At 34.7% G+C, this 20,450-nt stretch overlaps 1 protein-coding gene across 1 annotated transcript; it reads right to left on the bottom strand.

Moving 5' to 3' along the window:
- Positions 1-4,825: 4,825 nt before the first annotated feature.
- Positions 4,826-5,549, bottom strand: LOC126586298 (auxin-responsive protein SAUR72-like). The gene has a single exon (XM_050251108.1). It carries the CDS (start codon positions 5,437-5,439, stop codon positions 5,020-5,022), a length of 420 nt encoding a protein of 139 aa, XP_050107065.1. The 5' UTR covers positions 5,440-5,549; the 3' UTR covers positions 4,826-5,019.
- Positions 5,550-20,450: the final 14,901 nt, after the last annotated feature.

Below are 20,450 nucleotides of genomic sequence, written 5' to 3'. Positions count from 1 at the left end.
GCTCCAGCTAAATTATTCCCTCGGAAATGGCTACGGTTTTGTTCCTTTTGGACTAGCATACAATAAGCCTTAATGAGCGCCTGCAATCCGACTTCACTCTGATTAAGTACTCTATAATTCCAACTTAGCTAGAGATGATGTCAAAATCTTAATTTTTTTTTTAACGTGTCAGTAAATTTGTTAGCATCTTATTCTTTTATTAAACTTATGTTGTTTGATTGTGATATTCTCTTATTATTATTTTTTAATAAGAATCAACATGATTAATGCACGTTATGGTTCATGATCTAGTATGATAGTATTTCTCTACATATGTGGCCTCCTTTCTTATACACAAGGGCAGGAATTACTTTCCCTAATTTAATATACTAATCGGGGTAAGGTTCAGAGATCAAATTAGCACAGCCTAGTTGGTAAAGATATGAATCTCTCTTCCAAAACAGAATACTAGCTAGTATCAAGTAAATAATATAGAATCATCCGAGCTTATTCTCTAATATTCTACTTCAGTATAGCAATCTTGGATCCTAAAATGATAAAGATTTGTAGAAATACAGATAAGCAGAAAATCCTCAATGATATTATTCTTTTCACTTTTATATGTATATAGACACATTTTTGTGAGGTCCACTTCGTAATGTATTCCAACGATCCAAACATCTATCTTTTAGGTATTTCCTCAAGGATCATGTCTATCAAAATACCTAAATCTTAAACCATATGACCGTGTGGGATTAAGGATTTAAGGTTACTTTGTAGAACTATATTCGTCCATTTCCTTCACTACAAATGAATGTTTTAATGGTGGTTTTGTATTTGTCTAATTTTTTGTAAAGATTATCTATGAATAATGTTCTACAAAATAGACAGCTCGAATCGTTAAACACGTTACGGAGTAGGCCTGCAAAACGTGTGTGAAAAATTGGGTAAATACTCTTTACAGATTTCACACTTAGATACTGCACCTCTTGATCATATTATTTTGAACAACATATATATAGAGAACATCCATCAAGCACTCTTTTAAGGATATATATATATATGATCTGGTAAAGTATTGAAAAGTTGGTTGGTCACACATTTCGGCCAATAAAACTTATGATCATGTCACTCGTATGGTTGAGCTTAATTTCGGATAAGGTTAAAATTAATTCCGAATTAAGAAAGCTAATTAACAATAATCAATCAAGTGAATGGTGTAAAAAATACGTCTTTGTGACGCCTCCGTTGCACTTGAGGTAGCCAAGCATGCAGGGCCCCGTCCTTCACTTCATGATCAGTTTTGCATTTGTCACCATATACATTTGGTACCTTATCCTTTTCAATTACTTGTCCATTTCTGCTTGTTTTGTTTCAAGCCGGATCCTATTCGGGTCCACAATTAATCCACATTTCACTTGATTGACTACATAATCAATTCAAAATTTCTTAATTCTTCTTCTTCTTCTTCTTCACACTCCACATTATTTTTATTTAGATAATGTTAAAGAGACTAAATTGTGAAGCTAAATTTGCAAACCAAATGATGTGTCACCAATAAGCAATAAGCACGTTAATCTAATTATCAACAACCACATCATTTTGTTTACAAATTTTGGTTTAAAAATTTAATCTCCGTATTATCGTTTTTATTTTTATTTTTATAAAGTAATGTTCAAAATTGAAATAATTTTTTTGTGGGGTCTTCAACCCAATATATTCTGCCACCATTTTCCATGATTTCTTGTTTGAGACCACCTTAACCTACTCATATATCATTACAAATTACATAGTCATCGGAATATCAGATTTGTATATATCATATTCATGGGCAAATGGGCTTCCCCAAAAAATAATCCTCTCTTTTTATTTTTATTTTTTGGTCGTGAAATTGATATATACAAATCTGTTATATAAAGTAAGGTCATGTTTGTTAATTGCACTTTCAAAAATATATCATGGATTATAAAGACAGATTGACTGCACCAATCCTTGATTTTTATGTATTAATTAATTAGGAATACCAAACACATATAAGTAAGTTTAAGGGTTGCATTTAAAACGATTGAAACCGTTTTTAGCGAAAATATTTTAAAGTTCTAAAATCATTTAATTAAGTGTTTCCTACAAGAAGCACATAACTGGTGGCATGAAGCACTTTAATTATTTTAAGGATTCACTTGCATTTTTACCAATGATTGGTTTCGAAAATGTTTTAACCAAAAACGTTTTCAACCATTTTAGAAGCACTTTCAAACATGGCACTATGTTTAATTTGGCCCGGCATAATACATTTAGATTTGAGGTTAGGACACAAACTACCTCATTTCAGTAATGCCCCTAGCATTTGGTGTAATCCTTGCCATTAGATTTTAGCTATTTTTTAGCTCCATATAAAGCAGATTTTTTTAAATCTTATGTTCCATATATGTATTTTTCCATCTTTTGGGAGCAAGAGTTAGGAGAACATGCATACTAAAAGGACGAAAGTTTTTCGTCTTTGCATTATGCAATGCACGAGCTCTAACTAACAAGATTTGACGTAGAACTCATTAATGATATACCGTAAACACTATACAAAAGTCAGAAAACCGACGCCGAACAAAACTTACATTGAACGGGTTCGAATCCTTATCCTATTACAAATCTAACTCGTTACCCCGTCGTTCCTAAAGATGTTAGTGTTATAGTTATGATCAATGTTATGGTCAATGTTTAGAGCTTAGTATTAAAGAGACGTAGCTAGGTAGACTTTGTATTTTGCCGTTCTTGTTTGTGCTCCAATTAGGGTTTTTGTTTTTTACACGGAAAAACAAATAATTAACACTTGTTTCTTATCAAAATGTTAAAATTAAATTAAATCAATCAAATCCACGATATATACTAGCGTATAAATATAAGTGACACAAGCATATCACCTACTCAAGATAAATTTTGAAGTAATAATATTGGTACATTTGCTTGAAAACATCGATCAAAAACCCACCTACCTAGAAATCTTTGACAAGTTAGAGGCATGCCACCAAAGCATCTTTGACAAGTTTCAGTGATGTGTATCGATTGCATGGTAATCAATCTACATTTCAACTAATATGAGACCAAGTTATAAGCTCTCTATCCCTCTAGCTACCTAATCAATAATGTTACTAATTAAGTGTCTAATTAGTACGTAATTACCATTTAGAAATTTTAGCAGTGAGTTCCTGAACTGTGCAGTATTGCTATGCAGACTTAAGGGTAATGTTATGAAGACTAAATTTGTAGATAAAATTTACAAACTAATGATGTGTCACCAATAGATAAGTACATTTATCAACGCTTAAGTAATAAATCAATCGTCAACTTTCATGTCATTTAGTTTTTAAAATTTTGTCTACAAATTTAATCTTCATAACAATACTCAATACTTATTCATATTAGGTGGCAAATGTATTAAGGAATTAATCATGGTGTCATTGCTTTAGGTGGACATGCAGTGTATGCCTTGATTTGTGTATCTAGACTTGTATAATTTGGACTCTAAATCGTTGGCGCCTTGAATGAGATTTGTTTTGACAGTTTCTTTTAATCATTGAGTTTAGGTAAGATTAACTGCCGGATTATGTGCATGTTCGGCCATAGTTGGTATATATAATTTGCTGTTTTTCTTTTGTGTTCCCTCTAAAATATTACTGCTGTATTAAGCAAGGTTGTAAGTTGTAACTACACCCACATTCTTGGTAGAAGGATGTTTTAGTCAGTTTTTACGATGCGTGGGTTAATTTTGTCTGTTGATGCATTATGAATTATGTGTACATCAACAATCAGATCATTCTTGTTGGATTTCACTGACATGATTGACACCTTTAAAACTCACAAGGTACCAACGATCAATATCATCTCTATCTTACCTACTACTAACTTAACTGAAGCCTTTTAAATCCACAATGTATCAACAGTCAATATTACCTCAACTCGACCCGACCCTAGCTCTAATTTGATTGACATCTTTAAAACCCAGAGTATCACCTCTGTCTGACTTACCTAATTGTAACTTACCTAATAATACATCAACGATCAATAAATATATTCATTGACACATGACATTCTGTTCTAATAACTTAGAGTCATGTGAAAAGATAAAAAAACTTAAACGTAACATTGAATTATTGAACCAAAACCGCATATATAACTTGATTAATTACCTTACTCTTGTAGTGATTTTAAATACCATTTTTGAAATTAAACCAAAAGGATGACACTCTACTTTCTTCTAAGATGCTTGTGCTTCAGCCCTTCATCTACCACCGTCATAACTTCATAATCAACCGAAACCCACGCGAATTGACCAAAAGCACCCTTCACCAGAAATCCAGACAGACAAAGTTATCCCTCAAGTCAAACAGCCACCAAAGAACACGAAATTACGGAAAAGACACCATTTCCAACTCGGTCGTATCGTATGGCATCAAAACTTTTTCCAGATCCGTTTGGGACGTTACAACCCCCGACATTAACACAGTCCCAGTTCCGTGATTTGTTCCCAACTTCGTGTCCGGGTTCCGTTTGGACTCCCAGAAAATGCAAAACACTGTCTGGAAATACAACTCACTATTCACTAACCCCAAAACAAATGAATAATTTCTTCATCCAATTTTCCACGAATCCAAATTTTAATACTAGCAATAATCTACACTAAATTTATACACATGAAAGATTCGAACTTCAGTGCAGAGGAAGAACATACTAATACCGCCAATTTAAGCCCAGGTATGCGGAATCTCAACTGTAGAGCTACATGATTTCTTTTCCTTACCATTTTCCATCCCATATTTTCTTGGGAAACAAGAAGAAACAGAACACAGAATTTGGGACAAAAAAGTAGAAATATTTTCCGTTCTGCTACGACTGTAAATTCTAGCATTTCACCAGTGTTTCTTCCCTTTACAACAACACCCCACCCCACAAAAAATAAAATAAAAAACGTATCGCTTTGCGTCGCTTCGTTTTAATCGATGTATTTACATAAAAGGCCAAAAACATTTCCCTGAATTACCAAATCTACAAGGATCTCAGGTCGACGGAGTTCGAGTTGAGGAGGTCGTGCAGGTCGCACGACGGGGCCTGTCCGAGGCGGAGCGCCTCGAGCACGCGCTCGAAGACGATCACGTGGCATGGGATCCGGAGGACTCCCTTCTGCTCGTAGCCGTACTCCTGTGCCGACTTGTTGAGGAGCTCGACGAAGACCGGGTGGTTCAGGAGCTCGGCACTGACCACGAACCGCTCCATCTCGTCGCCGACGTAGACCGGGACGTGGCCCTCGGGGGCCACCTGCTCGCCAGCGGAGGATCTCCGGCGCCGGAGCTTTACACGGAAGGACTCGTTTCTGCGCGGGCGGGCGGAGGCGTCGGCCGGGGAGCGCAGGAGGCAGTACTGCGATGAGTCGGCGACGCGGGAGAGCCGGCGGATCAGCTGCTTCATGGTGATGTACGGACGGCGTAAGGAGATGAAGAGAGAGAATTGAAGAGTTTTTGAGAGAGAGAGAATTGGAGTAGTGGGTGTGAGGGGTGTGAGGAGGGGAAGGGAATATATAAAGGCCAGAGAGAGAAAGAATAAAAGAAAGAGCGGAGGAGAGAGAGAGACTGTCATAGTAAAATGTTAAGAAACGGAAAGGTGACGATGAGAGAACGTTGGGAGGTACAATTAGGCGTACTTGGCAGGTACAATAAGTGAGACAGACTTTTTTTTATCCCTTCAATTTTTAATTATTCTTAAACAAAACTATTAAATATCATGGATCATTTTTTTATTTCTTGATTGCAGAATTATAATTAAATTACTCTATTTTCTTTCTTCTTTTGTTTTAGATTTTTGGTGGTGGGCACCAGCATTAGCATTTGCAGGTAAGACTGCAGGTTTGGCATTCATCTTTTAATCTCATTTGTTTTTATACGTTTAAGAAATGCTAACAAAACTCTCTTAATGTAAAACTCTCCATTAGACTTTTCGTCACTTTATGTCATGATACAATGTTGACATGAATATTATGCAAAAAATATAAGATGACGAAGAGTTCATAAAAAGTTTTACTTTTGAAAGAGTCTTTTTAGCATTTCCCTTCTATCTGTATATTAAAATGAGCAAGGCAAATAATCAGATATAAAAAGCGAGTAAAATTGTAAAAACAAGAACAATTAAAAGAGAGTGAAAACAACTATGCTTCCTTTAATTTTCTTCACATTCTAACTAATGTTGTAGTTACGCTTTCGATGCAGATAGCAACGAGTGTTGTGCTTTCTACTTTTTCTCCACCCGCTACTTGCACTTACCAAATTAATCGGCACTTACTCGATGAAGGATGGTAATCCATGCTTGCTAACCATTTGCCCCTTTGCCTATCCATCCTCCTTCGGGCAAGTGACGATTCCTTTAGTTTGGTAAGTGCAAGCATCGAGTAGAGAAAAAGTGGAAAGCACAATACTCGTTGCTAATTGCATCGAAACAGAGAATCGTTTGAGAAGAAAAGACATCGGCGGTTTCGTCTCCTTCGAGTAACTGTAACGTAAATGTTTGTGAACGTTGGAATGTGGAGAATATTAAGGAAAGCGTGGTTACTTTCATTCTCTTTTAAGTGTTTAGTTTTTATAATTTTACCTCACTTTCTATATATGTGTCTTTGGTTTTCTTACAGATGAAAGTTTTAAGGATTTTAAAAGTTTCACCATTTTTGCTAGAGTGATACACAGAAACTTTGCATGTTCCAATCATTTCTTGCCACAAATTTGGTGTTTTTTTTTTCAGATATAAATACATTCGAAATAACATGCAGAAAAAACCATTCCAAAACCATTTCACAAAAAAGCAAACTGTCACGGGATGATATTACTGTATGCATGTATGCCATCTGCTCAAAGAAATCAGAGCAAACAAAATTTGGAAACTGCCTCAAAGTTGACACTTTAAAAGTATCACATTACCATTTTTCCCTATTTTTTTGGTCTTATTTTTTTCTCTCATATATGGATAACAATCCTAAAGAATTCGTTCTAAACCACTTGTAGTTAGAACCGGATGCACACTGGGATCTAGATGGTCCCAGAACCACTAAAGTTTGAAAATATACATGTGAAGAATTTTAAAGGACTTTTCGAATGTTTCTACGGGTCTCATTGTATTTATTAAGTGTTTGATGTAATACATGTCAGACATATCTCAATGGGTTGAGTGGACAACATCGGATAAACTCTCTTGATATCACTGATTAAGTGTTCGACGAAATGCCTCAATAAATAAACTGATTTTTTTTTTTGCATGCTTCACGCTTTATTTATATATATACTAGCATTTGCCTACACACTTTGTGTGTATGAACATATATTTTTAGAAAATGAGAAGGAGAGAGGGAGAGAGAGAGAACGTGGGGGGAGTGGGAGGTTTTTTTTTTCCTTTTTTTTTAATATTGAAGATATTTTAACATCACGTAGGTGAGGCTTCAATCAAAATAAAATTTTGAACCTATGAAATTACATTATTGCCCATCATTTTTTTATGTGATATTGGAGATATTTAGAAAATGAGAAGGAGAGAGGGAGAGAGAGAGAGAATGTGAGGGGGAGTGGGAGGTTTTTGTTTTCCCTTTTTTTTTTTTTAATATTGGAGATATTTTAACATCACCTGTAGGTGAGACTTCAATAAAAAAAGTAAAATTTGAACTTGTGAAATTATATTATTGCCCACCATTTTTTTTATGTGATAGAAGACTAATTTATCGTTTCATCCTCTTTTGGTTGACAAAGAAAGTTTTATTAATCAGTAGATATATATATATATATATATATATATATAATAAATAAAAAACTTGAATTTTAACATACCACCTAAATTCAAATACTGCATGGCTAATTATATTAACACCTCACAAATTGTTGAATAAACCTCACAAACTTAATACACCCCACCTTTGCTTTTTCACTTAAAGTTTTATCTTAATACACCCCACTTATTTTCCCATAATACTCCCACACCCCACATTCTCAATATACATCTTATATTTTGTACATACACCCCACATTTTCTTTACACCCCACATTTCTCAAATCTTATAACACTCATTTTTAATTTTCAGGGATTGAATCTAACCATATGAACACTAAAAGATGAATATGAATATAGAAGTTTAAATAATGCAACAAACGCAAGATTAAATAATTATCGATGTCATCGAAATCACTAAAACAATGAAAACTATGAAGTCTTACCTCATGTGAAGCTCCTGAAACATCGATTTCGTGTTCCATTCGTCAAAAACAATTTTTCTTAACAACATGTTGGATAGTTGAGAAGATAAATAATACGCTAAAAGTGATTTAGGGTGTATTTATAAATCTTTATTTTTTTTAAAACCTAATAAGGTCAAAATTGTCATTGCATAGTGGTATAAATAAGTTATTTAATATTAAATTTGAATGTGAGGTGCATTCAACATTTTGTAGGGTGTTGATATAAAAACTCATACTGGATTTGCCACCGCTTGTAGTTACCATTATGTCATCATTTCTTTCTCTCTTTTTTTTTATCTTTTTTTTATATGATCGATTTTGTCACCATGGAAATCGAAATTCTATGAAAAAGACAAGATTTTCTAATCAATATGCGTGGATTATGCTCTTCAATATCATTTTTTTTCCCACTTACAATTGAAGGGACTCAGAGTCAATAGTCAATCCTTTGATATAAGCCTAATTCTACATCATTAACGCATAAACTCTCGCCATCACTTGGATTACTTTTTATTATCAATTGGTTTTGGATAAAATTCCAAGTTCATTCGTAGTATTGCAGTCAACGTTTGCTCACATGTAAAGTAACTGGCTACACATGTTTCGCGTGTCTGACTTCTGTATAAATACGACTGAACAATGAGGTCTATAGGAGGATTTGAAAAGTCTATATTAAAAAGTTGACATTTTTCGGTAAGGTGAACAGTATCGAGAGTTTTTCGTTAAAATCTTCTTAAAGAAAACTAATGAAAATAACTTTAAAAATTTGAGCTTTAACGATAAGGACAAAATAAAGGGTCAAGTGAATAGTACTAGGATTGACTTTTTAGTGTAAAAATGTGATTTTTCGTTAAAGTGAACAATACTGAAAGGTTTTCGTTAAAATTCCTTATTAATAATCAGTTGCTTCCTCCACTTTACATGAATATAATAAAAATAAAATCGAGAAAGTGGAAAATTGCGTTCTAAGATAGTACTAGTACATGTCATGATGCAACATCTACAAGTCACCAATCCATGTATGAACTTTGTAATACAAAATATAAATATATATACATACAGACATATCATGAAATTTAATTGGGTCAAATAAACTTGGTAATAAAATTATTCCATTCAAATGAAATGAATTCTAATATTAATTAAGTTGATTTCTCATTAGAAATTTCCATGAGGGCCACACAATAAAGAGCAATATTTCTTATTTGCTTCCAAACTACATATTAATTTCAGGACTTGTTACTCATCCATAACACAAGCAATTACTTCATTTAGACTTACCTATTGAAATAATGAAAAGTGTTCTTCATAACACTCGGCTCTAAAAACCAACACCACAATCAGTGACAAATTCAGGATTCGAATCTTGTGGGGTCTCCGGTGTTAAAAACATGTTTTTAGATAGAAACAGTGCGAAGCACGCAAAAAAAAAAATCATGCTATTCATTAAGTTATTTCGTCGAACACTTGATGAACTTGTTATCGTCAATCAAATCATGTATCGCACACGTCATCACACATGTCAACAGATATCAACATACACTACTACAATACAAGCTATCACCGGCGGAGCTAAATCCGACAAGAAACCCAATTTCTGTCGGAAATTTGGCACAAATCCGACATTAAACAATGTAATGTCGGATTGGCATAGCGACACTAATGCTAGCGTCACTAAAGGCTATCAATGTCGCTTTGTGCGCTTAATCCGACACTACATAGCGTCGGTTTAAAGCGACATTAACTCTAACATCGGTTTAAAGGGACGTAAACTAATAAAATAAACTATATAATATAGAAACTAGTGTCGGTTTATAGCGACGTAAGCTAATAAAATAAACTATATAATACAGAACCATGTGTCGGTTCAGATAACAATTACATAAATAAAATATTCAAATGCTTTCAACAACGGTTTAAGCTGAAAGCATTCCTCCTATTACTCATTCTCCTGTGGCGAGCAGATACCCCAGAACAAGTGACTGTTATCCTCTTGTTAGTTGCTATTTTTATTGTTGAATCCGTAAATACTTCTTTCTCAAAAGAAAGATTCCATTGTTTTTCGAGCATAGACTTCTGTAGCAAAAGAAGTGCGTCCACTGAATATTCAAGATCAGAGCTTTCCTCCTCCAAGTCATTGAAGTCGTGAAACCATTGCTGTGCGGTTGAGGAAGGAGCAGAGGCAGCGTCGACCTGGTCTTTGAGAGCCCTACTGGATGTTGTCCCTCAGCACCTTTCTGTGCCTCTTGGCTCCTCCCTTGCCCAGCCCCTTGCCTCCCTTGCCGCGTCCATTCATTGCTGCGGAAATGAAATTAGGGGTTGATTTGGGATCGGATATTTGAATTGAGAGAGTAAGTTACAGTGTAGGAGAGGTCAGGTGGAGGGGGTTTATATAGAGAGGTTTGAGAGCTTTGATACGTGGGTTGTGTTTCTTTACGTGAGATTTGGGGGGAACGCGAGGACCGTGGATTGGGCGCAATCGACGGTTAAGGGTTGTGATCCGTGCCGTGGGTTTGGGTGATGAGTTTCTTTAAAATATTTAAAAAAATAATTTGTGTCGCTTTATAGAACCGACGCAAGCTTTAAAATATTTAAAAACAATAATTTGTGTCGCTTTAAAGCGACACCCATACTTTATGTCGCTTAAAAGCGACACTGTTTTTCTTAAAGCGACGCTGTATTTAAAAATTATTAAAATATATGTTCTTAAACCGACGTAGGAATTTTATGACGCTTAAAAGAGACAGTAAATCCGACGTCATGTTCAGTTAGTGTCGCAACTGTCTTATGCGCCACTATATTATATTAAACCGACGCCACATAATGACACTATAAGGCCCTTTTGTAGTAGTGATATGTCGAAGCAATCTGATAAGTGATAGTGTTGTAGACGCAACTGGTCGAGATATAGTTAGCAGCCATTACATCAAATACCTCGAAAGACCTTCACGTGTATATTTTTCGGACCCCGAATGATCCTGAGACTACCTTAGTCTCATTGTCCATCCACCTCTAACCACAATAAAATTTGTGTGTGTAGTTTGACTTGTCAAATTCCCGAATGATAATCCTGAGACTACCTTGGTTATTTTCCCTTTAATGTTTTTTCATATTTACTTTCTATTTTCTAGTTGAAATACTAGTAAAAAAGGTAAAACAAATGGAGCTTTATATATAGAGACAAAAATTTTAACTATATTTCAAGAAACTCCAATAGCTTTTAAACATGTCAAGGAGAGACAAAAACATAAAAATAACAAAAGCTCAGCCCAAAAACATGGAAACAATGTTTTAAAATACTAGCAATACCCCTAGGGCTTTAGGGCAACTAATATAACCCTTCCCTCCCTAAAGCCTTAGGGAGGGAAGGGTTCTATTAATAGCTGAGAGAAGGGAGGGTGGTGCAGGTTGCAGAAGAGAGAAGGGAGGGAAGGGGTGCAGGTTGCAAAAGAGAGAAAGGATGGAGAGGGTGGGGGGATGAGGTAGGAGACATATGGGGTTTTTTTTTTTTTTTTTTTTTTTGTATTTTTAATTTTTTTTTTTAATTTTTTTAATATTCAAGTAGGTCCATATTGACACATGGCGCCCAATTATTGTCTACGTGGGTGTCACATCATCAGTTAACAAAATTTCTAATGGAAAACTTAACGGATGTATGAAAATTTTCCAGAATTATAACTTTAGGTACCAGATTGGGACTAAAAAAACTTCATGTACCAAATGTTGAAAACTAAGAAACTTTAGGGTTGTAAACTAAGATTAACCCAAATTACTGTGTTATGAAACTAAGCTTAACCCATCCTCGACTATTTTTGCAGAATTAGTTTTGAAACTATATGTAGAATCAATTTGTATCCTTTATTACTATAATCAGTTCAACCTGTCATCAACCATTTTTGCAGAATTAGTTCAACCCGTCTTCGACCATTTTTGCATAATCAGTTCAATCAATCCTTACCCACTTTTGCCGAATCAATTTAATCAGTTATCGATATTTTTTGCAGAATCAGTTCAACTCGCCTTCAACAATATTTTCAGAATCAATTAAACCCGTTCTCGATTATTTTTGCAGAAAAAGTTTTCAACCCATCTTCAACAACTTTTGTAGAATCAGTTCAATTAGCCATCAACCATTTTTAGAGAATTAGTTTAACCCGTTCTCGACCATTTTTGCAAAATCAGTTCAATTAGTCATTGACCATTTTAGCAGAATTATTTCAACTCATCTTACCATTTTAGCAGAATCAATTCAACCCATCCTCGAGTATAGGGGTGGGCATGGATTGGTTCAGTGTGTTTGGGGTGAAACTAAAACCGAAACCGAATTTTTTTACGATTCGGTTTGATGCGGTTTTGAAGCTTGAAACAATATGGAACCAAACCATTTGGTTGCAGTTTGGTTTCAAATCATTTGCAAACTAATTACATTATGTCATCAATACAACCCAATTGAAAAAGAAATTCATGATCACCATATTAAAATTCAAGTTGAAATAAAGACTAATAACTATCAAATGAAAATCAACCACATAATAACTAGTAAAGATTTAAATCACATCTTTGTAGACTTTGTTATATGACTAAAATTAGAAAAGAAGTGCTGCACGGAAATAGATGTGTAGCAATTACAGCTCTAAAACTCGTTTTACGCAAGGAATGAATTGAATTTGAACAACAACAAATCCACTACCTCTTCCAATTATCTTCTCCACTTCAACTCGTTTATCTTTAAGATTAATTCCCATGGGTTTGAGAACATTGCATGGCAGCATTACCAGTCCCTTCACCAATAAAACTCAAAAGTATCTTGCAAAAACCCAGAACCTGTACTCCTTCTGCAACTCGCGAAGGACCAAGCTCCAGTCCACTGCAACTTTAACAATACAAGGCCCTATGCACCGCACCTCAAGCTCGATGCCACACTGTTCTTCGCACCGCAGCCTGCATCGTCAGCCTTGCGTCTGCCCAATTTGGGAACTGCAAACAACACTGTCTCAGCAATCCGCAGCTTCGGGGGCTGAAGATTTTGGAGATTTGGGCTTCGAATTTTTGGGATCTGTGGGATTGGTGAGAACCGGAGACGGAGCGAAACCAAATATGAACCCAAATTGTTGAAGCAAATTAAAAAATAAAAAGAAAAGAAATCGGAATGAAATTGAACGGAGACGGAGAAAAATGGAATGAAAGATTAACTTCTTGCCGTCAGTAGCTTTCAAACAGAAGAGGGGCTATTTGGTCACTTAACACAAGTACATTAAAATTTGTCTCTCTTGAAATAATTAAAAACCATTGACTCAATTCAAGATTAAAGTTTAAAAGTACACCTTAGGTGTAATTTTACCTAAAAGAACCCCCAAAAAAAAAAAAATCTTAATGAAACACTCATAGTATTATTCACATTTATCGCGAAGTTACCAACCGGTCCCCTTTTATTAAAAAAAAATTAACATTTGAAATTTTGAGAAGGGGTGTGATATCCACACACCCTTTTTTACTTCTCCCACACCTTTTTGGTTTTCGGTCGTAGGATCGGATGAATTGAAGAAGATCAACGGACATAAATTAACAAGGGTGTGTGAGAAGTAAAAATAGGTGTGTGGATAACATACCCCTTTTGAGAATTACTCGAAAGTACTATTACAATAATCTTGTTAATTGATTAGGGAATTATGTTTCATTCGAATTAAAAAAAAAACTGTGAGATTGCCACGTGCATCACTTTATATTGTGGGGACTCAAATGTGTTTTTTTTTTTTTTTTTTTTGAAAAACTAAATGAATTCATAACTAGGGCCGGAGCCAAAAACACAGGTAAGCCTACCAAGAGGCAACAACTAGAGGAAACAAACAAAAAGCAGTGAAGAGGGGAGCAAAGGCTAAAGACGCAACACCAAGTGCCAAGCGTCACCCCCTTCACCACCAAACTACAATTACGGAGGACATGGGAGGCTATCCTTGTTTAAAATATGCACCAACGAAGATGGGGGATGGTTAAGCCAAGTATAACTGCACATCTCCGTGTTACTTCTCGATGACTATATCATACTTTTAACCTTATCGTTTATATTTGAGTGCTTAAACCAAAAAATAAACAGACAAAACAAAACAAACCTGTCGACTTAATTTTATAGAGTTACAAAAGAACTTGATTTATATGTTTTAGCTTTAACTGTTGGAACTCTAAAGGTTAGCTACCTACAACACATGAAACAAGTGAAGTACATAGTATGAATCAAAACAAACCTGATGAAGACATTACTGAATGATCGAGGAGAAGTCTTCTACTCAATGGGGATCTTATGTTCTCACTACAATATGGCTAGTTACAGAAAAAGAACGTGTACCTCTTGAGCAAGGACTAAACTATTTCATAGATGTGAAACCAAAACCATTTCTTCATATCATATAAACAGTTTGGCAAAAACTGCACGTCCACTACATGCCAACGTGGGATATCCACTGTTAGTGTTCAACCTTATTGTCCTACTTTAAAGGAAAAAAGATTTGTTCAAATATTAACTTTAACTGATTTCAATTTCCACTAAACTTAAACCTTTATGTGATAAGTTTAGAGTCCAATAGGGTTTTAACCGGCTATATTTTATGATCAGATTGCAAAGTTTGAGCACTAAATACATGTGTTACGTACTTGTTTATGTTTGTAAAAGTATAATATTCAACACTAAAAGAGAAGGAGAATAGAGTATCACATTGTAAATATAACAAAATAGTATTTGGTTTATATTTTAGAGGTTCACAACTACTATTAGCACGATATTTTGTGGTAAAACTTTACACAAAATAATAAATGACTCTTTTAATTGAAAAAATATCAATGAAGTTAGTGATGACCGTGCCGAATGTAAAAATTATGTCAAAAACTTCTTTAATTTCATTTGCGTGTTGCACACACACCAATTACTGGATTCACCACTACATTTCATTTGCGTGATGCACGTGTGAACAAAATTATGGAAAAGGCAATACTATTCTTTTTTATAACGTAACCAACAAGAGTTTACAATTAATTAAGAATGCCTTTTTTTGTTGAAAATATGATTAAATTGCCTAATGTTGCATTAGTTCCTAATAAGTACCTTTTTGTTGCCCTAGCTAGGTCCCGCATATATATAACTCGTGCCCCACTCATGGATAACGATGTGCAACTAGTTATATTTCAAATTTAGGGTTTACACAACCCAATCCAAGTATAAAGTAATGAACTAACTAGCTAGGGAGTGCCATGGAGATTTTCACAAAGCTTACTTGTTGTCTAGTTGGAAAGCCATGCTTGCTGACCAAAAAGAAAACGAGTGAGTACCGTCTGCATGCACTTTATACACCTGCAGATATTAATATAATCAATATATGCCTAAGTTCGTGATCAATCCAAACTCCTCTTTTAACCAAATAATTTAGCATAATTGAAGAAGCACGAGAATTATTTTGGCATATTGTATAAGCCAATTGACTTATCATAATAACATTATTCAATACATACGTAAACAGATATTGGAAAAATCAATGCCGTGGTGCATATATACATTCTGCATAGATTTAAGGACAGAGATTTAGTTCAATTATAATCGCAATGAATAAACTAAATTAATTGACCTACAAAAAATCATAATGTTCGCCATGTGAGAAATAAGATTTAGTAGATGAAAGTTTTGCCAAGAAATTTCAAGTACTATTATTAGCAAGGATGAATGGCCTAAAATGAACGATTTGAATTATGAGGTTAAATTGTGGAAATGCCTAAACAAGTAGTTAGTTTCGTATTAACTAAATATTTTTAAGCGCTAGTATATAAATTGACTTGATTTGAACTAGCACAAATACATGTGCCAGTTAGTAGGTATGGCCATCCCACATAATTTTTTTTTCTTTTCCATATTGAGAATTATTTACAGTTATATTGCATGATTAGAGTGGTGAAGTTTAGTTAAACTCCGACACTCTAATCATATCATGTACATAAGAACATGTTATGACTATGTTGAACATGTTAATTCCATCGGTTTTTTAATCTATACTTCCGAATGATTGGATCATCAATTTGTTGGTATTCAATGCTAGCTAGGGGATTCATGTTTGGAGATGAAGGGCAAAGCATTTGAGAATATAAGGTGGCCGAATGTGAACTCAATTTGGATCTTCATTGTCATCCAATCAACTACCTACATTTGGTAATGTAGACTAATTTTGTAACCACAGAGTCCTTTAACTTGTTAACTACCCCATGTTCTTTATAAAATTAACTAACCAACTGTAACATTATGCTTCTTTAAATGAGAACCCCCGGAAGCCATGTTGATGCCATCACGGTGCACCGCAGAATAATAAATATTCCTTTTAATTTTCAAAATCCAGTAATATATAGTTTTTTTTAATTCGTTAATTGTTGAACTGTGTGTGAACAGAGAGACCAGCTTGTACAAAAGTCATCCGTAATCATTCGCAGGCAGCTCATCACAAAACCCTAGCTATCACCGTTTCCACACCGCGTGGATATAGCGTGTTCTAATTATTACTAATCATGCATGCAAACCTAGTTGTTATTATTTTAAAATTCCACGACTCTGATGACGAACCTTCCAAACATATTTAATGAACAAGAAAGGAACAGCGGAAATTCTCATTGATTGTGAGGAGGCTGCAGGAATGGAGCTCCATAAGCTTTTCTGTATCAGGATTCAGGAATACCAGGGCTGACTCACCGTCCTTGATTCTCTATGTATTTAAGGTCTGTCTTAACTTTGCTAATTTGTGGAAAATCTAAGGTACTACATTATTTCAACGTAAATATGAATGGGTGAGATTTAAAGAAATAAATCATTCGTCATCACCATTCATCTATCCTATTAATATTCCAGTGCAGTTAATTAAAGCCACATAATATTGTAGCCACGCTTCTAACTTTGTTCATAGCATTGGATTCTAGCAGAATTCACAGGGCTAGATTGAGGAAAACTCCAAATCCATGGGTATGAACTTTGAAATGCGATATAAGTATGGTCCATAAGGAGGAATATTAATCATTCTTTAATTAGAGAAGTACCCAACATTCAAAAAGCACTAGTATTAGTTCAACTATATGGTTGTCTAAACAATGACGTTTGGTTTGGGCTGTACTTGAAAGCTACAAAGAGATTATTTCTTGCAAGATACATATTGCATTTGATCAAGGAGCCAAGCCACCCCCATTTTCACCCATATGTATAATATATGCTAGCTTTTCAGAGTTTTAAGTCTCTTCTTGTTGTTGTTTGTCAATGAGATGGAATGCATAATACAAATTTATAAATCTTCGTAGAACTCCCCGCTTTATTTTTTGAGTATCAAAATTTTTTCTGTCCATATCAGATTTTATGTTTGTGCAAAAGAGTGAATTTTATATAATAGTGTCAAGAGAAACCAACAAGTTAGGATATTTTTGTTGTTTGGTAAAATTGGGGGTAAAAATATACCACACTTTACAAACACCAAAATAATGATCCATAAGAGTTAACTCGATTCAAGCATGCACAAGTGACGAGTGCCATAGAAAACAAAGCGAACGAGATCCATATTAAAACTCCAATCCGCTAATTGATCAACAATACCATTTTGTTCCAATAGTTAAGATCGATATTGATACAAATGAAAAACAAAATCCGCATAGGGTTGAAAAGTTCAATGAGCTACGTGGAATCTAAAGTACCAGAAGAAAATACATACCAAGGCAACAGATTCTTGAATTTTGATTAGTACTTCAATGAGTTTATTGTAAAATACAAATTAATAGGGACCAACTACAAACAGATCAAGACAGATTAATTTCTACTAATGGCTACTAGAAAGTCCGGATGATGACAAACAAATCAGACCTACACTAATATTTACTAATATATTTCAGATCTTTACCATCAAGCGAACTAAACTAAGATGGTTTAGATACAATCGGGTAAACGGTGAATTGATCGAAGTCACGATATTCAATGTCTTTTTTTTTTCTTGTAGCCATGCAATTGTCTTACTGTGGTTGGCTATCTGGAACCTAGCTTCAAGAAATACATGCTATATATGCCCCTTATTTGAAGGCACAAAGGCTTTTTTCTCCATTCCCATCTAAAAAGTACTTATCAAAGACATAACATACAATAGGATTGTTGGATAAATATCAACAATCAATGATAAATATATATGCTAATAAATTATAAATGCGAATTAATAATATTAAACAGACAAATTGAAGATCGAGGCTTGCGTACCGCAATGTCCTTGAAACAGAAATTTTGTCCCTACCCAGTGCTTGTAGTTCTACGAACGTCTGCTTCACCAGGATTCAACGATCTAAGTCAGAATTCCAGCACCAGAAAACTTGACTTCTGGCAAATTTTTTTTTGTGATTCTCTTAGTAAGAATGTTTGGAATTGTAGAAGAAGAATTTTATTTTTATGTGTTTTAAATACCATGCAGATGGATATATATATAAAATAAGTTTATGCCTGTTCGCAATAGGTATGAGTATAAGATGCGTTTGTCGGGAGACATCTTCTCAGAGGGGTGCTTTGCTCTCTAGCGTTCTTTCATCACTTTAGACTTCATCTGAAAAGATGACGGTTGACATAAAAAATAATTAATTAATTAAATCCAAAAATAATTAATTAAAGAATTTAATTATTAGAGCCCGAAAGCCCCAAGGCCCATCTTTTGATACACCCCGAAGTCCAACCCCCAGGTTAAGCCCAATTTTATTCTCCATGGTCTATCACTCCAATTAATTTCTTTAAGGGACAAAGCCTTATAAAGTGATGAAATCTTTTCGTAGTGATCAATGTGGAACAATGAATTTCTACTCAAAATTTCCAACAAGTAGAATAAATAGGTCGCTATCTAGATTAGTTTCGTTTGGTCATGCTACTATCTAGATTAGTTTCGTTTGGTCATGCTACTAATTTGAGCCTTGAATCAAGCTAATCCGAAATGGTGGGACTTTGTTTGGTTCATTGTACAATTCTACACCTAAACCCTAAATAAAACCACACACATTGTCAATATATAACTTTAGACGTAAACCTGAAACAAAGTCAGACACGGATTTTAGATATAAATTCTAAACAAAATCACACACTATCGAGTTAACATTGTGTGTGGTTTTGTTTGGGATTTGAGTCTAAGACTACATGTGGTAAATTAGTTTTGCATATACAAACAATATCACTCTTGATTTGGAGTAAGCAAGAAAACAGGGAAAACAAATTCAACAATTGTAGGCTAGCTTTTGTTTAAATTATTGGGAGACCATCGAAGAGCAATGTACGTCCGGGTCCGGCTGGCAGCTTGAGTCTTGTAGAAAGGAAGGGCAGAGACAGTCCTACACGGCCCGTTGAAAAGGGTGCAGAATTTGGCAGTCTAGTCTCTATATATAATGAAATGAAGTGAAGTAGTTTCCAAAGCGCCGTACATGTCAGTGAGTCGGTATTGAATTTGAACTCACCACCCAACGACCAACACCGAACGACATAAAATGCAGAGAGAAGACATTTATGTCATCACCAATACCCTTAATTACGCACTTGCGGCCTTCGGTTTCTCCTCCAATTTGCCTTCGACAGTGTTTGATCATTGCACTTCTAAACCTCTTTTACATTTTCGCACATTGACTATTTGATCACATTGTACTGATTTTCTCATTAAAAATCTTCATTTTTCCCAACCTAACCATTACAATGTCTTTTAACATTCCCAAAGCATGCATAGGTAATATTTATTCATTATAAAAAAATAATTCACCACGTTAATTGCTTAAGGCGTAGAGTTTAGTTCACAAATTTTGGCCACCTTAGCTTTAAGCTCCCTCCAATGACATTCCTAAACTCCAAATGATCAATTACAAACCTTGACTGACCTTCTTAATTTACTTGTGATATTTTACAAATTTCAATAGTAGATAAATATTTTTTGCTAAAGGGGGACTAAACATGCTATAACACACAATTTAGTGCTCCTTAATTTATTGTTTGTTTAATGTTCTTTAATCAATAAAGGGAACTTTTGTAAGATCCCACATCGTTCAGGGGTGATGATCATATAAGCCTTATATGTATATTCCCAACTTTACCTAGCATGAGGCTTTTTGGGAGCTCACTGACTTCGGATTCCATCAGAACTCCGAAATTAAGCGAATTCGCGCGAGAGCAATCCCATGATAGGTGACCCACTGAGAAGT

Source organism: Malus sylvestris, chromosome 10 (assembly GCF_916048215.2).
Source record: "Malus sylvestris chromosome 10, drMalSylv7.2, whole genome shotgun sequence".
NCBI classification, from domain to species: Eukaryota; Viridiplantae; Streptophyta; class Magnoliopsida; order Rosales; family Rosaceae; genus Malus; species Malus sylvestris.
The sequence above is the reverse complement of the archived record's forward strand: the minus strand, read 5'-3'. Positions and strand labels throughout refer to the sequence as shown.